This window comes from Pelodiscus sinensis, chromosome 10, assembly GCF_049634645.1.
Source record: "Pelodiscus sinensis isolate JC-2024 chromosome 10, ASM4963464v1, whole genome shotgun sequence".
In the NCBI taxonomy this organism is placed as follows: Eukaryota; Metazoa; Chordata; order Testudines; family Trionychidae; genus Pelodiscus; species Pelodiscus sinensis.
The window spans coordinates 40627990-40648156 of NC_134720.1; the positions used below are offsets into that span (position 1 = coordinate 40627990).

The window sequence follows — 20167 nt, forward strand, 5'->3', positions numbered from 1 at the left end:
TTATCCATAGACTTTGTATACTTCTGGCCTAGTGCCTTACACACAACACACAGCTTCACTGTTGTAACCCCAAAAGTCTGATTTTTGAACAATGGGAGTTTATTAATATTGTAAAAAAAAGGGATGGTGTTATGTTGAAATAACTGAAAATCAATTCCTCTCTCAATTATCCAAAAGATCCTGAGTTCATGAGTCCGTGTCTCCTTGCACTCTTTGACAACATCACTAACACTTATATCAGAGTAAGGATTACATCAGATACAGTACCCTGACACAGGAGGCTGGGGAGGTAGAGAGAAGATCATTTTTAAATATAGGTGCAGTACAGACAGGAACAGCACCATTGTGTCTACATTGGCAAGATAAATCTTGCCACCTGTCTACACTGGCCGTGAGTACTTACGCAAGAACACTGACGTTCTAATGTAGGAAAGCAGTGGTTCTTGCGCAAATACTCTGACGCTCCTGCTCAGGGATAAGCCCTCTTGTGCAACTGTTCTTGTGCAAGAGGCCAGTGTAGACAGGCAACGTTAATTTCTTGCGCAAGAAAGCCCAATGGCTAAAATGGCCATCGGAGCTTTCTTGCGCAAGAGAGCATCTACACTGGCATGTACCTTTGCGCAAGAGATGTGCTTTTGCGCAAAAGCATCCGTGCCAGTGTAGATGCTCTCTTGCACAAATACTTTAACGCAAACACTCTTGTGTTAAAAGTATTTGTGCAAAATCATGCCAGTATAGCCGTAGCTCACGAGTTCTTCAACACTGCTCAATAAATGTGCTTGGAATGCTGGTGCATAGGGATTACCCTGATGAGTGAAAGGAAGGAAAGGTCTCTGTGGATTAAATGTGCCTAGCAATATATGGGATAGAAAGATTTCATTGTGGAAGGGCCATGAATTCACTGCATGGAGGATGAACACTAGCTTAACAGGGATACAGGAGAACGCTATGCATGGTGGAACAAGGCTCTATGTCAGTTCCACATGAGAACATGGAAACTGGGCTGGGACTGGACAGAATTAGGTCCAATGGTCTTTGGTTACATGGTTCCAGTGGCCACAATCTCCCGTGGTGTCAGTCTCTATTCTATCTTGGGGGCTGGTGTGCAGACAAATGGACTATGGAAGAGACTTTATTCCTGCCACCTGCAACAGTAGCTTCCCTGCACAAATCATAGGTACATCGGCTTTGGGGGTGAGGGTGAAAGGAGGTGAATTTCAGCTCCCTATGTACCTAACTCCTCGGGCTGTCTATTGAGAATACTAGCCTGGGTGTCAGTGATTAGTGAGCGTTCGGTGGCCGGACACCTGTTCACTAGGAAATGGATTGAGAATGCCTCCAACTCAAACAGCTGTCAGGTAGCCATAATTTCAACAACTTTGTATGCTGGCCAAATTTTATGCATGGACCTAGAGGTGAAAGGCTCCAGAACCCATTAGTGCTGAGAAAAACAGCCTCTTTCCATTGACATTTGCTTTTATCAGTAAAATTAATTGGCCATTTTTCTTTTCTTTATTTTTAATACTTCGAAATAACAATTAGCCTGAATGATAAATTCACTCACAACAGCTAATGAAGAAGGCAAAGCCATCAATGATTTCCATGAGTGCAGAATCCCATAAAACATCTGTCCTACCAAGGTCTGTTTTTGTCACTCCTACAGTATACAAATGGCCAGAATATTTTGAAACTAATTTGATAAGCCTCTCTATCATCACAGGAAAAAAAGCAATTTGTTCAGAGAGGCTTTGTATATCAAGTTTTTAATATACTTAAAAACTTGATATACAAAAACTTGGGCCAGAAGCTTTGGTCTCCCCCGGCCAAGGAATATTGGCTGGGGTTACCACCCGCTTGGAGAGCAACACAGACACTGAACCATCTCAGATCTGGGAGGGCTCAGCTATAGAGTCATTAACAGCACCCAGGAACACAACCCCCAAAAGGGACCAAAACCGCAATCTGTTTTACTCTGTGCAAAGGTTTTACACTGAGAAAGCTTGTAAGATCAGCTCTCTTTATTTATTGCTACTGGGGGGAGAGCAACCACTGTGCATATCTTTCTTTCATTGATAAACAAAGGTGTTTTTGTTAAGTATAAAAAGTAGGATTTAAATGATTGCAAAGGAAAACAGACAGATCAAAGTTTGTCAAGCCAAAATAAACAAAATAAACAAAACTCACTAGTGAATGCTAATACACTAAGAAAACCTGTTCCATGCAAATTCTTACCCTGAACAGTTCTAATGATCTCTTTCACAAGATTCTTCTCCCTATTTGGTCTTAGACATTTCCAGCAGGTATGTTAGGTGATGTGTGTATGTGTGTGTGCAAGGGGGTGCCTCCTGGAATCTGGCTACTGCCTATTTTGTTTGGTTCCTTGCTTTTATATATATTTTGCCCAAGACAGGAATTCTTTGTGTCCATTTCAAATTTTTCTCACCTTGAGTGGAAAAGTACCAGAACCAAAAGGCTGTGTCTAGACTGTATCCCTTTTCCGTAAAAGGGATGTAAATTAGACACATCGCAATTGCAAATGAAGCGGGGATTTAAATCCCCCCCGCTTCATTTGCATAAACATGGCTTCCGCTTTTTTCCGGTTCGGAGCTTTTAAGAGGAATAAGGGATCTTATTTTAAGAGGAATAAAGGATCTTTCGGTAAAGGCTTTATTTTCCAAAAGATCTGAGTCTAGACTGGCGCTTTTTTCTGGCAAAGCTCCAAGCCGGAAAAAAGCGGCAGCCATGTTTATGCAAATGAAGCGGAGGGGATTTAAATCCCCGCTTCATTTGCAATTGCGATGTGTCTTATTTGCATCCCTTTTACGGAAAAGGGATGCAGTCTAGACACAGCCAAATTGATTCCATCATGTGGTCAGGTCACATGTCTTTATGGGACTAACCACAGTATGGGATTACAGGAAAAACAAATCCATTCACAGATTGTTGACTTGATCACACAGCCACTAAGTTTGTAGTATCACTAATGGCATTTATTAGAACTCATGGATTAATAATATAGGTTTCCACTTAATATTTTTGATTTCACATACAACAAAGATGTAAACTTTTAAAATGACTTTTAAAATTACATGTTACATGACCTGATTTGCATATGGTATCTTTCAGTTAAGCATGTACATAGTCATAAGCCAATTTCCTTAAAGTATGGGGGAAACCACAATACTATTCTCCCCAAGCAGATAAGTCACAAATGTAATTATTTCATTGTTTTTTACCAAGCATCATCAGCATGAAAGCATGTCCTTCAGAATGGCAGCCTAAACATGAAGGAGTATAAGAATGTTTAGCATATCCAACATGTAAATACCATGCAATGATGGATATAAAAGTGCTATGTGAATGCCTGTTCTCACTTTCAGGTGGCACTATAAATAAGAAGCAGTCAGCATTATCATCTGTAATGTAAACAAACTTGTTTGTCTTAGTGATTGGTTAAACAAAAAGTAATACTGAATGGACTTATAGGCTATAAAGTTTTGCATTGTTCTGAGATCAGCTAAGCAACAAAAATATATCTACATTTGTAAGTTGCCCTTTCACAATAAAGAGATTGAACTACAATACTTGTAAGAGGTGAACTGAAAAATACTATTTCTTGTATCATTTTTAGAATGCAAATAATTATAGTAAAATAACCATACAAAGAGCACCACACATTTTATATTCTGTGCTGTCACTGAAATACATGTATTTGAAAATGTAGAAAAACATTCAAAATATTTAATACATTTCAATTGATCGTCTATTCTTTAACAGTGATTGTTAAAACTGCAATTAATCATGATTCATTTTTTAAAATCACAATTAATTTTTTTAGTTAATTGCATTTGTTAACTGTGATCAATCAACAGCTGTAGTGAATATCATGACTTTTTTTTATCTATTCACTTTTCTAATAAATATGACAAAAAGACATCTGTTTATGATTCTAGCTATCTTTGAAAAACATTTGGAACCCGCCCCTGTGGTCGCATTTTGAAAACAATCCTGTGCTTTGAAAAAAGTCATCATGAATCACTGATCTCATCTAAACAATAAATAATTAGTTTTTGTTAAAACTACATTCAAACACAACATATTCTGGGAATTTTAACTGTTTTAGTTGAAATGATTGATTCTGGAAGTGACTAAATCGCTTTGTTTTCCTCCAGAAACATCTGTTTGAACACTTTCAAACTTCTCTGTTATATTTGGGTTAAGTTAGAAATATTTTGCCTTGTTTACAATTTTTAGAATTTCAAAAAGAGACCCAGATCACTGCAATAGGCAGAAATAAACAAACTGGATTTAATAGCATGCAATGGAGGCTGTCTGGGGATATAGGTGATACCACAAGCCACTATAGCTCTGTTGGGATGAGAGAGCATGGAACCACAGGCAATGAGATATATGGGCCTGAAATGCCCAGGCACCAGGAATATTCCTGGCCTGGGTCCTGGCTCCAGCAAAGTTTGTGGTGGGTATCTCCTCCAGTCCTTCCTGCCAACCCCACAACCACTACCCCTCTCAGTCCCTGGCCTGCCTGCTGCCTCTGGGTGATTTAACAGCCATGGGGCTCCCCACTCCCATGACCAGCAGCACAGCCTTAGGGGATGGAGAATCTTTGAAGGAGGGGCTGGGCTTTTGGCATTCTGAGAGCACCAACATTTCTGCAAACCTGCATGGATTTCTTAATCCCTTAACTCAGGGTGGGGAACCTCAGACCCGGTGGCTGGATATGGCCCCCAGCTTGCCGAGATCCAGCCCCCTACTGAAGGACTGAACCGCACACAATCTACTAGCCTGAGCCCCCCTAATCTCTGACGTACAGTGAGTCAAAAGATTTAGGATTAGAGTTTGCACTGATGTAACTGAGACCAGATTCTAGCTCCTCAAGTCATTGGAACCACATGTTTAGGACCTGGTGAAATTCAAACTGAAGTCTTCTGCCCTTCATTTTTCTGAGAGAGAGACAATTTGCTATGCTAAGTCCCATCTGTCTGTCTGAGGTGCTGAAGATCCCATGATACTCTGCTATGAACCTTGAGCAAAATTTCCCCTTACCTGTGCTATCATTCCCTTTCTCACAGGTGGTGGTATTTAACCAGTGCTGTACGTGTACAATTGTCAAGTATTTTGAGGTGAAAGGCTTTGTGTCAATATAAAGTATCCTTGTTTCACAGGCAGGCCATTATTTATTATATAGAGAAAAATTAACCCGTGTGTCCTTCTTAAAACTCTTACAGGTGATATTGACCAAAGCAGAGGTTCCAAGAAAGGCACTGCACACCCAGTTAGCCTCATATCACCTAAGCCTCACTCAAGCTTTTCAGTAAGATTTCAATGAAGTATAAATTAGTGCATAGAGTCTTGTATGTGTTCTCTAATCTGGGCTGGATTTTATCCATAATGGGGAACAGCTAAAAGAATATCCCAAATGGTAGAAAAGGAGAATAATAATCAAACCCACGCTATTCAAACTGCTTCCCCAGATGATGGTCATGTAAAACTGTTAATGCTGTCAAAGGCCAAGCATATGAATGTGCTAAGGCAAAAATAAATAAATGGCTAGCTGTCTGTGCATTAATAAATCCCAAAACAAAAGGTTGGGCTCATAATAGCACCAATTTTTGTTTTCGCCATTTGAACGAATGGGACCCAAGATGGACACTCACTCCCTGAGAAACAGAATATTCTGCTGTCTTCAGCTGCAAGTTTTACCTTCTGAATTTTATTCCACACACGTTCTTTATCACTTCTTCCTTCAAGGGTGTCCATGGCATCTGCCATTAGCGACTGCAGCTGTGGCGCCAAGATAAAAATTATCAGTGTGGAATTCACACAGAAATAACTTCTCTAAATACACAGATTAAAACCTAATTAAAAAATCATTTGTACACTGATGATTTTATTACTCATCTTTCATACAATGAGCGCTGCCACCTCATCTTCGCTTCAGCCATTACACTGTATTATTGTGACTATAAAATACTTAACAATAGGGAAAATTCCACTGGAAAATTTGTAGTTAAGCCTATAGGTTTTAACGCACTAAATGTTTATGTTTTGTAAAGCCAGTTTTGGGTTGTAAAGAATAAAGTCTCCATATTTTATTATTTAATTCTCCAAGATAGTCTATGTATTACAGAAATGCTTTTTTGTCTTTTCTTCCGAGGCTAATGTATCATAATTTAAGACAGGGTGTAAAACCTCACTAGAGGACAGTGTTAAAGCTGTGGTGTTTTTACTGTATCTCAAAGTATGAAGCTCATTTGCCTTCTTTTATTATCCTTTTCCTGTGACAGAGCCTTCCCATCACTCAGCATAACAGAGCATAAAAAACAAGGCAGGCTATTCCTAGAGTAAGCCATTAAAACATATATTGATAGATGCTTGATAACCAGTATTCAGTGCTAGAGGCTTAGACCAGAATTCAGTGTGGTTATGGCATTGTCTCATTTGGGATACTCCTCTAGAACATTTTCAAAAATACATTTTTATTTGCATTTAAATAATGTAGATATATAAGAACTGACAGTCTGGATCAAGCTCATATTTCATCTAGTCCTGCTCTCTGTCTCCAGCAGTGGCCAGCACCAGAAGCTACAGAGAGAGTGCTAGAAACCTCATATGAGGCAGATGTTGGATATCGCCCCCCCCCCCAAACTCACCACATTAGGTCTCTTCCTAAAACCTTCAGATGGGATAGGTCTACACAACAAAAAAAAGTTGGAAAAAGATACCCAATTTGCGAACCTTTTTCCGCTTTTCTTTTGAAAGAGGCTTTTCCGAAATTTGGCACGTCTACACGGCACCACATTTCAGGAAAACCTTCTCTTTCCAGCCATCCCTTCTTCCTCGTGAAATGAGGTTTACAGGGATGGCGAAAGAATGTGTCCGCTTTTCCAAAAACTTTTTTGGAAAAGTGGATACATTCCTTGGATGATGCATAGCTCTTCTGGGATATCTCCAGTATCTTGGAAAAGAGCTGCACTCTAAACATAGTTTTAGAAATCAGCTTAAGGCTGGGAACATGAGGTTTACCATCTCTTCAAAAAATTGTAACATTATTTATTGTTACTCTGGAAATTCACATAAACTCATATAATGTCCAGTTTCTTCAAGTATTGGGTATAATTCCCTTCCCACCACACATATAAAGGAATTCAGAATTAAGATCCAGAAGATTCAGGTGAGCATTCTCAGTTGCTAACCTTTGTGTACACAGTAATGCGGGGACTTAATGGGCTCGTCTACACTGGCCCCTTTTCCGGAAGGGGCATGTAAATTTCACCAGTCGTCGTAGGGAAATCCGCGGGGGATTTAAATATCCCCCGCGGCATTTAAATAAAAATGTCCGCCGCTTTTTTCCGGCTTTTAAAAAAGCCGGAAAAGAGCGTCTACACTGGCCCCGATCCTCCGGAAAAAGCGCCCTTTTCCGGAGGCTCTTATTCCTACTTTGAAGGGCGCTTTTTCCGGAGGATCGGGGCCAGTGTAGACGCTCTTTTCCGGCTTTTTTAAAAGCCGGAAAAAAGCGGCGGACATTTTTATTTAAATGCCGCGGGGGATATTTAAATCCCCCGCAGATTTCCCTACGACGACTGGTGAAATTTACATGCCCCTTCCGGAAAAGGGGCCAGTGTAGATGTAGCCAATATGAGTATGTAGTCAGATGACATATAGGATCAGTGATGTTTAGGCTCAATAGAGCAAGGTAAGGGAAAGTTGTCTTGCAATCTGAGCAGTAGCTTTATAATTCTTAATCTTACAGAAGTACGCCTCAACATGCACGTTTTTTCAGTTAAAATTCCTTCCCATGCTTCAGTGGCGGGGAAATAATGCAAAATCTTCTCCATGAATACACCTGTGAATCTCTAAATGAGGGTTTCTTTGGTCACATTCACTTCTCTTTGGTATTACATTTTAAAAAGCATCCATTGGACAGAATCTTACTGATCTAAATATTTGCAGAAAACAAATATTGAACTCTTTCACATGAGAATCTGTGGATCCCTACCCCCCAAAACAAGTTCTGCCATTGACTTTAACAGGAGCAGAGTTAACAGCTTTCGGGGAATGTTCTGTGGAACAGTTTTCTAACAGACAATATCTTTTTTGCAAAATTTCATTTTTGCTGAAAAATTTAAATTTCCCCTCAGTTTCCAAAATGCAAACAACAGCTCTTGGCTATTGCTCTGGAAGGCTCCTGTCGTTTCCTCTTTCTTCTTTTTTGGAGAAAGTGAACCTGACACAAGCATTCCAGGAAGGCAGCCAGCAAGCTGAAAAATCTGCTTTGGTTCTCCAGAAACAAAAGTTTTCTGGAAATAGCTTCATGTGAAAAATGTCATATTTGTGACATTTTATCCCATTTTGGAATGGACAGGTTTTCTTAAAAAGCAAAGTTTTTCATGAGAATGGAATTCCCCTTTGCAGACTGCTTTGGTCTTTGATTTTTGGAAATGCAAACGTGAAACCACAAAACCCCTGGAAGGGCTTTATTGATTGTTGTTTGCATTTGACAGCTCAGATTGACTGAAGTCTCCCCTTTTTTTACCGATTTTATGAATTAACAGTAATTTAAAAAATTCCTGAGCCGAGATTCTCTATGCCATATTTTAGGACTCTGTGAATTTATATGGTTCAGTAGTTTCATAAAGGAGTTTATATCTGCGACGCCCCCAGGTCCTTTACTGTATCTGTGGGAAATGGCACAGTGCTGTAATTCTAGAGTTTTTTCTTTATACTCCTTATACTGTACATAATAATAAACATATGGCAGGTTTAGCACTTTCCTGCCAGTAAATCTGAAACTAGTCTTGGGCTAAATCTAATTTCAATTGCACCATTGTAAATCCAGAGTATTTCCACTCACTTACATAGGTGCAAATGGGAACATGTTTTGTCCTATTATAATCCTGATGTAAAGATACCAAAAATCCAGCCATATTCCTATGAAAGGGAATGAAGGATTAAGCAAAACCAACAGGATTTTTTCTGTTAACTCAAATGGATATTGTTTCAGTCTTTGAGACCCCAATCCTGCAATCAATAACTGTTGCTTGTATAGTCTCTTCCATGTAGCTTCCCATTGAAATAACCAGGACACTTGGCAGGAGTAACTGCATAATTGTGTGTCCTAACTGAGAGATATTCAAACTTTGCTGTAACATTCCAGCCCAAAGGAAGTTAGCCTCTGTTCATGTAAACAGTTAAAAATAATAAGTCAGACAAAGTCCTGGAGAAGTTGAGAGTGCAAAAAATGTCTGGGAAATAAAGACAATTGTAAGTACATTTTAATATTGTGGACAGGGCAATTTGTTAATTTTTCCTCTCCTTTTAAATTATCTATACTACAGACTAGACAAACAAGTAATTTCCTGCTGAATGTTATAAGTTCATCATTGAATATTCAGTAATGGGCTCTTGTTCTGCAAAGACCTATGCCAAAAAAAAAAAAGAAAAAGATTTTCCAGGTTCTTGTTTTCCTGAGGCTTTCTGGAATCTAGCTTCAAAAAGATTCTTAGGAAGGTCAAGCTCACAGATGGAGAAAAGCTGTTGTGAGTAGATTTAGGCAACATTTTAATAGCATGCGCCTGAGCTGTGATATCATAAAAATATAGTGCTCTGGAGAAAGTCTGTGCTGACAAATGCATCAGTAACTCAAGATATTCCTGTACTCATCCTTAAAAAATGAGGAAATGAGGTTCTAATACTAGGAAACTCTTTCCAAAAGGATGGTGTCTTTTAATCAACTATTTTCTCTGCAATGAGGTTTCCCTTTATCTTGAGTACAGACTTCAAAATCTGGGAACTACCTCCCACAGCCATAGGCAATTGATCAACTTCTCTATGGCTAACTACTCCAAGAAGCTTCAGAGCTACAGAGCTTAGGAGCTTTGCAGGACTGCAGTCAAACCTCAGGGTACTGGCCTTAGGAAATTCAAGAAGCTTTGGTAGACCAGGATTTGGATCATCTGAGCAAAAAATAAATGTAGGGCGTAAGGATCATTTAATCCTCATTCATGCAAATCATGAAAGAGATTTGTTTTGCCTAAATAAGAGGACTAAAATATTTCAAACATGCAGGTGGTTGAATAAAACAATCTTCATCCTATACAATACTGGCAATGCTTGAACTGCTATAACACTTTCCACTGTGGATATTAAATCGGTTAAAAACATTAATGAATTCAGTTTCACAGCACCCCTGTGAGTGTTAATATCCTCATTTTACACACAAAGAAACTGAAGCACAGAAGGGCAAAGTGATTTTCCCAACGTCACAATCAATTCTGTGACAGAGCCAGAGACAGAAATCTTCTGAATTCCCCTCCAGTACTCTAACCACTAGACCATTCTGCCTCTTTTGTTTCATCCAGCTACAGTGCTTGACGTTTTAACACATCACCATCAAATAATTGCAATCATTTATAGGATATTTTCAGAGGGTGAGGGGAAGGGAAAACATGTTTAAAATGCAAGTGCAAATGATTCTGACTGGTTGAACAGAAGTTATTCTTCCAGGCACTTAGCCTCTGACAAAATGCTGTAGTGAGGCTTTCAAAACTATTCCAAGTTCTCTGTGCATTAAAAATTGAGTTCCAGGATAAATTGCATTGCAATGGTTTTTTTTTCTCCTCTTGGCTCTCTGCCTACAAAACCAAAACAAGGATTAAAAATAAATACTTACCAATTCAGCATCCTGCTGACTGATGTCCTGTAGATAGGGGATGGTTGCTAGCTCAGCCATCGCTTGATTAATCACTTGGGACTGTTCCTTGACTCGCTGCAAGCGACAGAGGAGGCTGGCGTACTGCAACTTCTCTATCACACCTGAACATGCAGAGAAACTCTCCTATCCTCTCAGCAAAAGCAAATGGGTTAGAAGAGAGCCACAGAAAACCTACTTCTCTCCTGAGATTTATGTCAGGGTTTATCATCATATATATTCATACTGGTAGTACTGTAACCAAAGAGGAATACAACACCTTTAAGATAAAGCTTTTTAAAATCTTATATATAAAAAGACATCCTTTACACAATCTCTAGTAGTACTAGAAAAAGAAATGCATAGCTTAAAACAGATGGGAAAGGGGAGACTGCAGATAGCCAATATTAATGTGATTTTTTTTGTCATCACTTAGAAAAGGCTTTTCCATAATCCTCTTTGTTAAAATATTGTCTGGCTTTTATCCCTTGCTTTTAATGTTTCAGCAAAGAGATTGAGAAAACCTGTAATGCATAAATCTACTGCATGTTCACAAGCAAAGAAAATTCAAAACCTGACCTTAAATACCAGAAAGTTGCAGAGTTGGACTCTGATCCTCCAGGTACTTAGGCAATGGGTAACTTGATGCACATAAGCAGCTTAGTCATACGCTTACATTTCAGCACATGCCCAAGTCTTTTCAGGATTAGAATCTTAGGGCCAGGTTGAAAAAAGTGCCTACAGATCCAGATAAGTGCCTACTGGGATTTTCAAAAGTGCCTTGTTGCCTACGTCCCATGGCACCTAATCTACTTCAGTATATTTGAAAAATCATATTAGGTGCCTAAATACATTTTAAAATCAAATCTTTAGAGCATAGTCAAGTATTTTCTTGAGGAAGGTTGAACAAGAGGTTTTCAAAGGAGTGGAAATATCTCCTCAACAGGTTTTATGAAAGCAAACAATCAGTGATTAGAAGGGCATGCATTTTTAGTGGGAGCTATGGGCACTCAGCATCCCTGAAAATCAGAGCACTTATTTAAGAGATGGAAATTAAAAATGTCGGACTAGACTTTCAAGCAGCTTCTAATAGTTTTGGCAGATTTTTGTTTCCACAATTATACATAGTGGCAAAATTGCAGTTGCATCTAGTTAGATACCTAGCAATGTCATGGGTCCAGTCAGAAAGTTTGTGAACTGTTTGAATTTTTTAAAATGAAATTAGGCTTTTTTGCAAAAATCTTGTCTTTTAACTGCTGGTATTTCCCAAAAGTTTGATATATTTTTAATTGATGCTTTAATTAAAAATACTCAAATGATTATTGCAATTGTTATTTATCAAAACTTGAATTTTCAGTAAATGGAAGATTTTGATAAGAATCCTGATAATGGTTTTGTTACAATTTTTGGTATAAAAATTTCACAAAAATTTATAACATTTATAAAATTTCACAAAAAATTGAAAAAAATAATAAAGGGTCCCTTTCAAAATCTGTGAAATGGAAACAAAGGTGACTTTTGTTAACTATTATGTTTTCATTTTTGACCATTTCTAATAACTAGGCTCCTAAAAATAAGCATTTGTGCATGTAATTAACTTTGCCCATAATTTTTTTCTCTATTATGGGGGAAAGAATGGAGTCCCAGTTAGAAAGCAGGATCTTCAGGTCTAATCATAAAAGAAAGATGGGCAATTATGCAATTACTATCAAATTATCCCTTCATCTCTCCAGAGATTTCCTTAACTCCTACTCATAAAACTACAAAACTATAAAAGAAACCACCAGAGATCTAATGGAAGAGAAATGATGCTGTCTTATATGCACCACAAAGCCGGTAACCCCAGCAGTTCAACCCAGCCCCTGGTAGATAGGAGCACTGAAGCAGAGAGGTATATACCCCGTGGGTGCATCTACTCTATAACTCCACTGAACCAAATTTCTGTGTAGGGGGATTTGGTAACAAGCCATGCTTGTTACTCCTCCCCATGAACAAACAGAATGATCATTTAGGCTCCAACTTAGCAAAATGTTTAATCATGCACTGAAGTCCATCCCTATTTAGCAAACCACTTAAGCTAAAATCTGCTTAATTTTAGAAAGGTGCTTAAGTCCCATTATCTTCAATGAACTTTAGATCAGATTCTTGGGGGTGGAGGGAGAAAGAGGAGAGTCCAGCTCTTAGCCCGCTCATCCTCTTCTACCCGCTTTCTAAACCCTCAAGAAATGAATTAGAATAATTAGAATGCCAACCAAGGATAAGATTTGTATCATTGTGGCAATGTAGATCAGAGCAATCAACCAACAAGAGTGAGAGAGAATTTCTCAACGCGTAACAATTGAAAGCAAGTCAAATAATATTTTAGTTGCAGCAGAAAGTTGTTGTCTGGCATCTTGAAAACAAATCTACCTCCCACTACAGGTAAATGATAAGAAATGACAGTGTGAATTGACTCTTCATCTAAGGAAGAGGTTGAAAATGCTTCTTTATTTGGCTGACTCATGCTGTCTTGAGGCATGGGGTCAGAGGGCGTGTGTTTCTCCAATTATTATAAAAGGAAAGGGGGGTGGGAAGGAAATGAAATTGCTCTTAGTGATCTTGCTTTGCCAGAGAAATATGGGAACATATCATGCAGCCAAAGAAAACATACTTGATGCCTAAGCCAGCATGTGCTCAATGGACAAAACAATGTTCTTGAAGTTTATAGTTGGCCAGTAGTAAATAAATAAATAACCTACAGCAGGATATTTTTAAAAGAATTATAACAGGTTGAACATTGTCAGGAGTTGTGTTTCAGTGATAATGAAAAATAAAGGAAGAGTGTAAATAACTGCTGCTGGCACAAAAGACTTCACAAGGATATGAACCAGATGATGAGAATTACATGAACTATAGTGGAGTTCAAGGGGATACTAAGCTGCAGTAAAAATATAATAATGTGACTAAGGATGAAGCTGAAACTGTCTCTACAGGTACAGTGGAGGTTAAGTAAACAGCAATCTTGGAGGCTTTAAGGGAAATTAAGTGGTCAGTTTAATAGAGGGAAGAGTTAAACGTCTAAGAAATAGAACCAACACATTCATCATAAGGGTTGAAAATGTATTTTCAATAGGAATGCAATAAGGGACTAAAACATTAACTGGCAGACAAATCACAGCGCTTTATCCTTTCAAATGCACCTAGGCCCCACATGGAATAAAAAGAAAAGTAAAATTAACAATTGTTGGACCTTACCCTGCAGCCCTCACTCCCATGTAATGTCTCACTGAAGTCAAGGGACAAAGTTACTCTGGGCCAGATTGCTCCCTCCCCAGAGATAACCCACAGCAACCTGCAGCTAAAAGAGAAATCTCACGAAAGCTCCCCCTGCATTTAGACAGGTGGGGGATGCCCATCCACAGAAAAAGTAGTGAAATCTTGGGTGGTCTGCTGGAAGGACAGATGTAGCCATGTAGCTCAAATGTAGCCTTATGCAGTGTAATATGCCTATGTGTACCTTGCCAGCCATCTTTTCTTAACAGCAGAAAGGAACAGCCTATTGCCATTGGTAAAGATGCATTAAATAGAGTGCTTGTGTTTGTTATTAATATTAAAGCAGGAACAGACCAGAAGGTCTTGTGACTCACTATTATCAACCTTTTACCCTTAGGATTGTTTGCTTCTTTAATTTAAGAATGTAAGAATGTTTTTGTATTATGGAAGAATTTGTAATAGAAATCTTTAATCTTTGAATATTTTGTGCGAGATCTGTATTTACAAAAGCCACTATGTAATCCTTTCTTGCATGAAGCAACTGCGTAGTTTTTGTATGTGTGGGTGAAGAATGTGTTTGTTTCAAAAGAGATTAGTCTGAAGGCCAGAGGAGCAGGCAGATGGTCAGAGGAGAGGTTGGAGACTTGGGGGCGCAAAGAAATTATCAAATGAGCCCATTGTATTTGGGACAAATAAGGGACAGATTGATGACCCTGAAGTTTGAAGCAAGCACTTCCATCATGTGAAGATAACAAATCCCATCAAAACCAGGATGTGGCAACTTAGAAAAGTCATGAGCAGGTTGATTTTAAACAACAATGAAAACAATTTCCAGGTAAACGTATGTTGTAAAGTGACTGATGACAATATAGAGCAGCAAAATCCATAGATTTGTATGAGAAGGAATTCCTATAAATGATGGGGTGTCTTGCATAGTTCTTTGGATCTTTGTCCTGCTAAGACTGGAGAACTGGACCAAGAGAAACCCGGCTCCTCCCTCTCATTCCACATAGCTGGCCGCTAGGTTGGTGGGAGCAATAGACTGGTAGCTAACATCAACAGAATAGGTGTATTGTGTGTGCCAATGAATGCATATGCTCTTTATTTTGTATTCTCAATAAATACAGTATATTGCCTCTTCCCCTAAAAAAATCCCATGTTCTTCTTATGAGCATAACGTCTCATGTGAATGATTCTGTGCATTGCAAACAAGCCCAATGGTGAGCTGGAACAGTCTGCTGAAATTTGTCATCACAGTTCTTAACTGCCCTCATGATATTCTAGATAACATACCCTGGAATCTGCTTATAATAAACACCATTGCAGAAATAAAAACATACAGAAAAGCAATTTGTTCCCTAAGGGTATGTCTACACTGCATGGCTATTTTGGGATACCGGAGGTACCTGGCATCTACACAAGCCATCCGTTATTGCAAAATATTTTTTGAAATAACAGGCGTACTATTTTGCCATCCTAGTAAATCTTGTTGCATGAGGGTTAAGGGATGGCTCTAGATAGCACACTGGCATGCTAGACGTGCCAAATTCCAAAATAAGCTATTTCAAATTAGATTTGAAATAAGGTATGCAATTTGTGTAGCTCAAATTGCATATTTTATTCCAAGTTTATTCCAGTGAGTTTTATTTCTGTATGTCTTGCTGTGGAACCCATTAAGGGATTTATATATCAAATGGCCCAATTTAGTCATGTTATGTAGCACCCTATCACATAAATATAGAATGGCCCCAAAGCAAGGTAGACATAGACAAGAGCAATAGCATAACAATCTGCTTCTTCTCCCTTTGGATCATCAGGAAAATTTCCGCAGGTGCAGGAAAAGGCAGACACTCAAAAACCCAAGGGGTGAGCCTGGTGCAAATGTCTGGAAGTTTAGATTTAAAGAATTTTTATTACCAGATGAAGTTACTACTAGAGAGTGGAATCCTTATTCATTCTCAGTCTTACCAGGTTATGCAAACAGTCTCACTGATTTCAGGAAGACTCTGTGGGGTAGCAGGTACTACTATTCAAAGCAAGTAAGACTATCACAATTGGGAGCACAGTGTTTTTTCTGCATCTATTTAGAACTAACTCCACGATTTACAAACAGCAAAGCTTGAATGAATTGCATAATTAACTCCAAGTTACTGTGAGGCCCATCTGAAGGGATTGATTTATATTTAGAACTGCTGCTATTGGTTAATTAGCTCTGTTTTAGCACTAAGATGTTTTACCACCAAGGACACAGCACAGAAAATAGCTCAGAAACTTCAATTATGGCTTCAAGAAAAACTTGGAATAGTTTCAAGCAAACAGAATGGTCCAGTTTTAGTTATGTCTCAAACGAGGCTTTAATTAGGGCTAGCAGAATAGACCTTACTCTGTACTATTGTGTCTAGAACAAGCACAATGGTGAGTTGGAACAGTATGGGAATCTGTCACAATTGCTTTGTAATCTGATTTTTTGGGCAGGGATGCTATGTTGTCAGGATCATTCTGCGCAAAGAAGAATGAAGGAAAGGAAAAGAGTTTTCCCTCCCAATAATATATGTCTGCTTCTTTATAATTTTGTGCAAGACTGGTAGCTGCTGGTTCTAAATCATTGATAATTAGCTTTGTCTCAGATTTTTCTTTCTTCTAGCAAATCCCCCATACATGACTTCTTGGTAAATTGGCTGCTGGTTTAGCATCTATATGAATATATCTCACCCAGTCCACTTTAAATTCTGCTTTTTGTAAAGTTAAGTGGCATTCAGAGAGGTCTCATCAAAACTCCATAATTGAAATCCTAGTTTTGCTGAAGTGAATGAAAGTTTTGCCCCTGATTTCAATATGGACAGGAGAACCCCACATTTACTTTGGGGTTCCTCAGCAGGTATCCATCTCAGCGAGAGCAATCATTTTAAAATCACAGGGCTAGATCCATAACTATAGTAAATTGGCATTGCTCTATTTAAGTCAATGGAGCTATGCCAATTCACACAAGTTGAATATCTGCTTCATACACTCAAATAACACTACCTCATATTTCCCTGATCTTGTCTCCTAGATTGGTTGATTGCATCTTTTCTATTTTATTTCATATACCAAATGTGAAATTTTTATTTAGACTATCTAGCCTTGTTTCTGCAAATTCATTTCCAGGATAGACTGGAAATGGGGAAACAAGATTCCTGTAGAGAAAGTTTTCTTTCCCTGACATTCTTTAATCTGGGTTTCAGATTCTGTCTCTTAAGTATGTAATGCTATCTCCTTTTCTCTAAGGCCTTCATTAAAAACCTTATGGAAACATACTTGGGTCCAAAATGAGCCATTCTTTTTAGGTCTCAAATCTGATGAACTATCCCAGAATTAATTGTTAATAGAGGAGTTCTTGGAATAAATTGATATATCATACAATAATAAGGGCCAGATTCTATCCATCCAAGAGTTCTGAGGGAACTCAAAGATAAAATTGCAGAACTACTAATTCTAGTATGCATCTACTGCTTAAATCAACCCCCATACCAAATGACTAAAGGATAGCTAATGTGAAGATAATTTTTTTAAAAAGCTCCAGATGTGATCCTAGGAATTACAGGCCAGTAAACCTAAATTCAGTGCTGGGCAAATTGGTTGAAACTACAGTAAAGAACAGAATTATCAGATACATAGATGAACATGATTTGATGGGGAAGATTCAATATGGCTTCTGTAAAGGGAAATCCTGTCTCAGTAATCTATTAGAATTCCTTGAGGCAGAAAGGGATCTAGGGGTTATAGTGGACCACAAGCTGAATATGAGTCAGCAGTGTGATGCTGTTGCAAAAAAGCAAACATGATTCTGGGATGCATTAACAGGTGTGTTGTGAGCAAGACACGAGGAGTCATTCTTTCACTCTACTCGGCACTAGTTAGGCCTCAGTTGGAGTATTGTGTCCAGTTCTGGGCACCACATTTCAAGAAAGATGTGGAGAAATTGGAGAGGGTCCAGAGAAGAGTAACAAGAATGATTAAAGGTCTAGAGAACATGACCTATGAAGGAAGGCCAAAAGATTTGGGTTTGTTTAGTTTAGAAAAGAGAAGACTGAGGAGGGGACATGATAGCCGTTTTCAGGTATCTAAAAGGGTGTCATAAGGAGGAGGGAGAAAACTTGTTCATCTTGTCCTCAGAGGATAGATCAAGAAGCAATGGGCTTAAATTGCAGCAAGGGAGGTTTAGGTTGGACATTAGGAAAAAGTTCCTAACTGTCAGGGTAGTTAAACACTGGAATAAATTGCCCAGGGAGGTTGTGGAATCCCCATCTCTGGAGATATTTAAGAGTAGGTTAGATAAATGTCTATTAGGAATGGTCTAGACAGTATTTGGTCCTGCCATGGGGGTAGGGAACTGGACTCGATGACCTCTCGAGGTCCCTTCCAGTCCTAGTACTGTATTCTATGATTCTACGAGGGAGTCAAAAAATATGGACAAGTTTGATTTGATTGATAGAGCATACTTGGACTTTCAGAAAGCCTTTGACAAGTACCTGAAGCAAAAGCTCTTGATCATAGTAAGAAGTGATGGGGAGAAGAAGGAAAGTCCTGTTATGGATCAGTAATTAATTAGGGGAATTTTCTATATGACACTAAAATAGTTAAGCTAGGTAAATCCAAAGCATTATGAGAAGAGATATAAAGGGATCTCACAAAACTAGTAGACTGAGCAACAAAATGATGTATAACATTCAGTGTAGATAAATGCAAAGCATTTCATATTGGAAAAATAATTCAACTATACATACAACATGACAAATTCTAAATTAGCTGATACCACTAAAAAAAAGGGGGTCATGGATTCATTGTAGATAGTTCTCTGAAAACATCCCCACAATGAGCTGTGGAAGTCAAAAAAGGCTAACAGAATGTTTGGATTCATTAGGAAAGGGAAGGTAATAAGACAGAAAGCATCATGTCCCTACATAAATCCATGCTACAGTCAGACCTTCAATAAAGGTGCCATTGTGGTCATCCCATTTCAAAAAATATATATTAGAATTGGAAAAGGTATTGAAAAGGAAAATAATTAAGGGTATGGAACAGCTTCCAGATGAGGAGAGAGAAAAAATGACTGGGATGCTTCAGTTTGGAAAAGCAATGACTGAGGGGGTCATATGGCAGAGGCCTATAAATCATGAATGGTGTGGGGACATTGAATAAGGTAGTGTTATTAAACCTTTCATATAACACAAGAATCAGGAGTTATCTAATGAATGTTTAAAAGAAACATAAGGAACTACCTCTTCACATGACCTGTAGTCAGTCTGGGTATGTCTACACTAGCCCCCAGATCAATCTAGGGAGGCTACTGAGGGAGACTGAAATGGCAAATGAAGCGCAGGATATTTAAATCCCACGCTTCATTTGCAATTTTGGTCACCCTCATTAGCCTCCCTAGATTGATCTAGGGGGCTAGTGTAGATATACCCCCTGTGGAGCTCACTGTGAGGGAATGCTGTGAAGGGAAAAAGTGTAACTGGGTTCTAAAAAGAACCAGGCAAATTCATGGAGGTTAAGTCCATGGGTCAGGGATGTAACCCCTTGATCTGGGTATCCTAAGCTCTTACTGCTAGAAACTGGGACTGTGAAACAGAGGATGGATTGCTTGATGATTGTCCTATTCTGTTCATTCCCTTGGCAGTACCTGGCATTGGCTACTGTCGGAAGACAGGCTATTGGATTAGATGGACCATTACTCTGACCCAATATGGTAATTCTTATGTTCTAAAACTTGGGTGAAATCCTGCTCCCACTGAAGTCCATAGGAACTTTGTCATTCACCTCAAAGGGGTAGAATTCCATCCTTGGAAACATTCCATAAGTTGAGGAGTTTAAATAGATTTTAGGATTTCCTTGTGCTAAAGATGTGTACACACATCAACAACACATAATGTACTTTGTCAAAGTTTCAAATCAGCCACACGCCAGTTAGAAGGAGCTTTGGGTCAGTCAGAGAATGATAAGGACAGATGAATTCAAAGAGATATTCTAACCCCGAAAACAAAAAGATACAGGTTTTTTTTGGGCTCTTTGCCATGAGACTGCTTCACCTTCCTCAGACTGGGCTAAAAAGCAAATGTTTTTTAGGCTTCATTTCTGCAGGGTGCTCAGCATCTTCACCTTCCACCGAGTTTGTGAGATAAGTCCCTTATTGTCTGTTTACTTATTATGGTCAGAGTGAAGAAA

General features: G+C 38.7%; 1 protein-coding gene across 2 annotated transcripts in view; it reads right to left on the reverse strand.

Annotated features, from left to right (window-relative positions):
* Positions 1-20167, reverse strand: part of SPATA16 (spermatogenesis associated 16) — a 167128-nt gene that overhangs the window by 15197 nt on the left and 131764 nt on the right. Inside the window, exons 8-9 of one of the 2 annotated variants that reach the window (XM_025190471.2) lie at positions 10691-10833; positions 5722-5802 (exon numbers count right to left, since the gene is read on the reverse strand). In XM_025190471.2, the coding sequence (XP_025046256.1) occupies positions 5722-5802; positions 10691-10833 (224 nt within the window). Of the gene's footprint in view, positions 1-5721; positions 5803-10690; positions 10856-20167 lie in introns of both variants that reach the window. The other variant, XM_025190469.2, reaches the window with a different exon arrangement.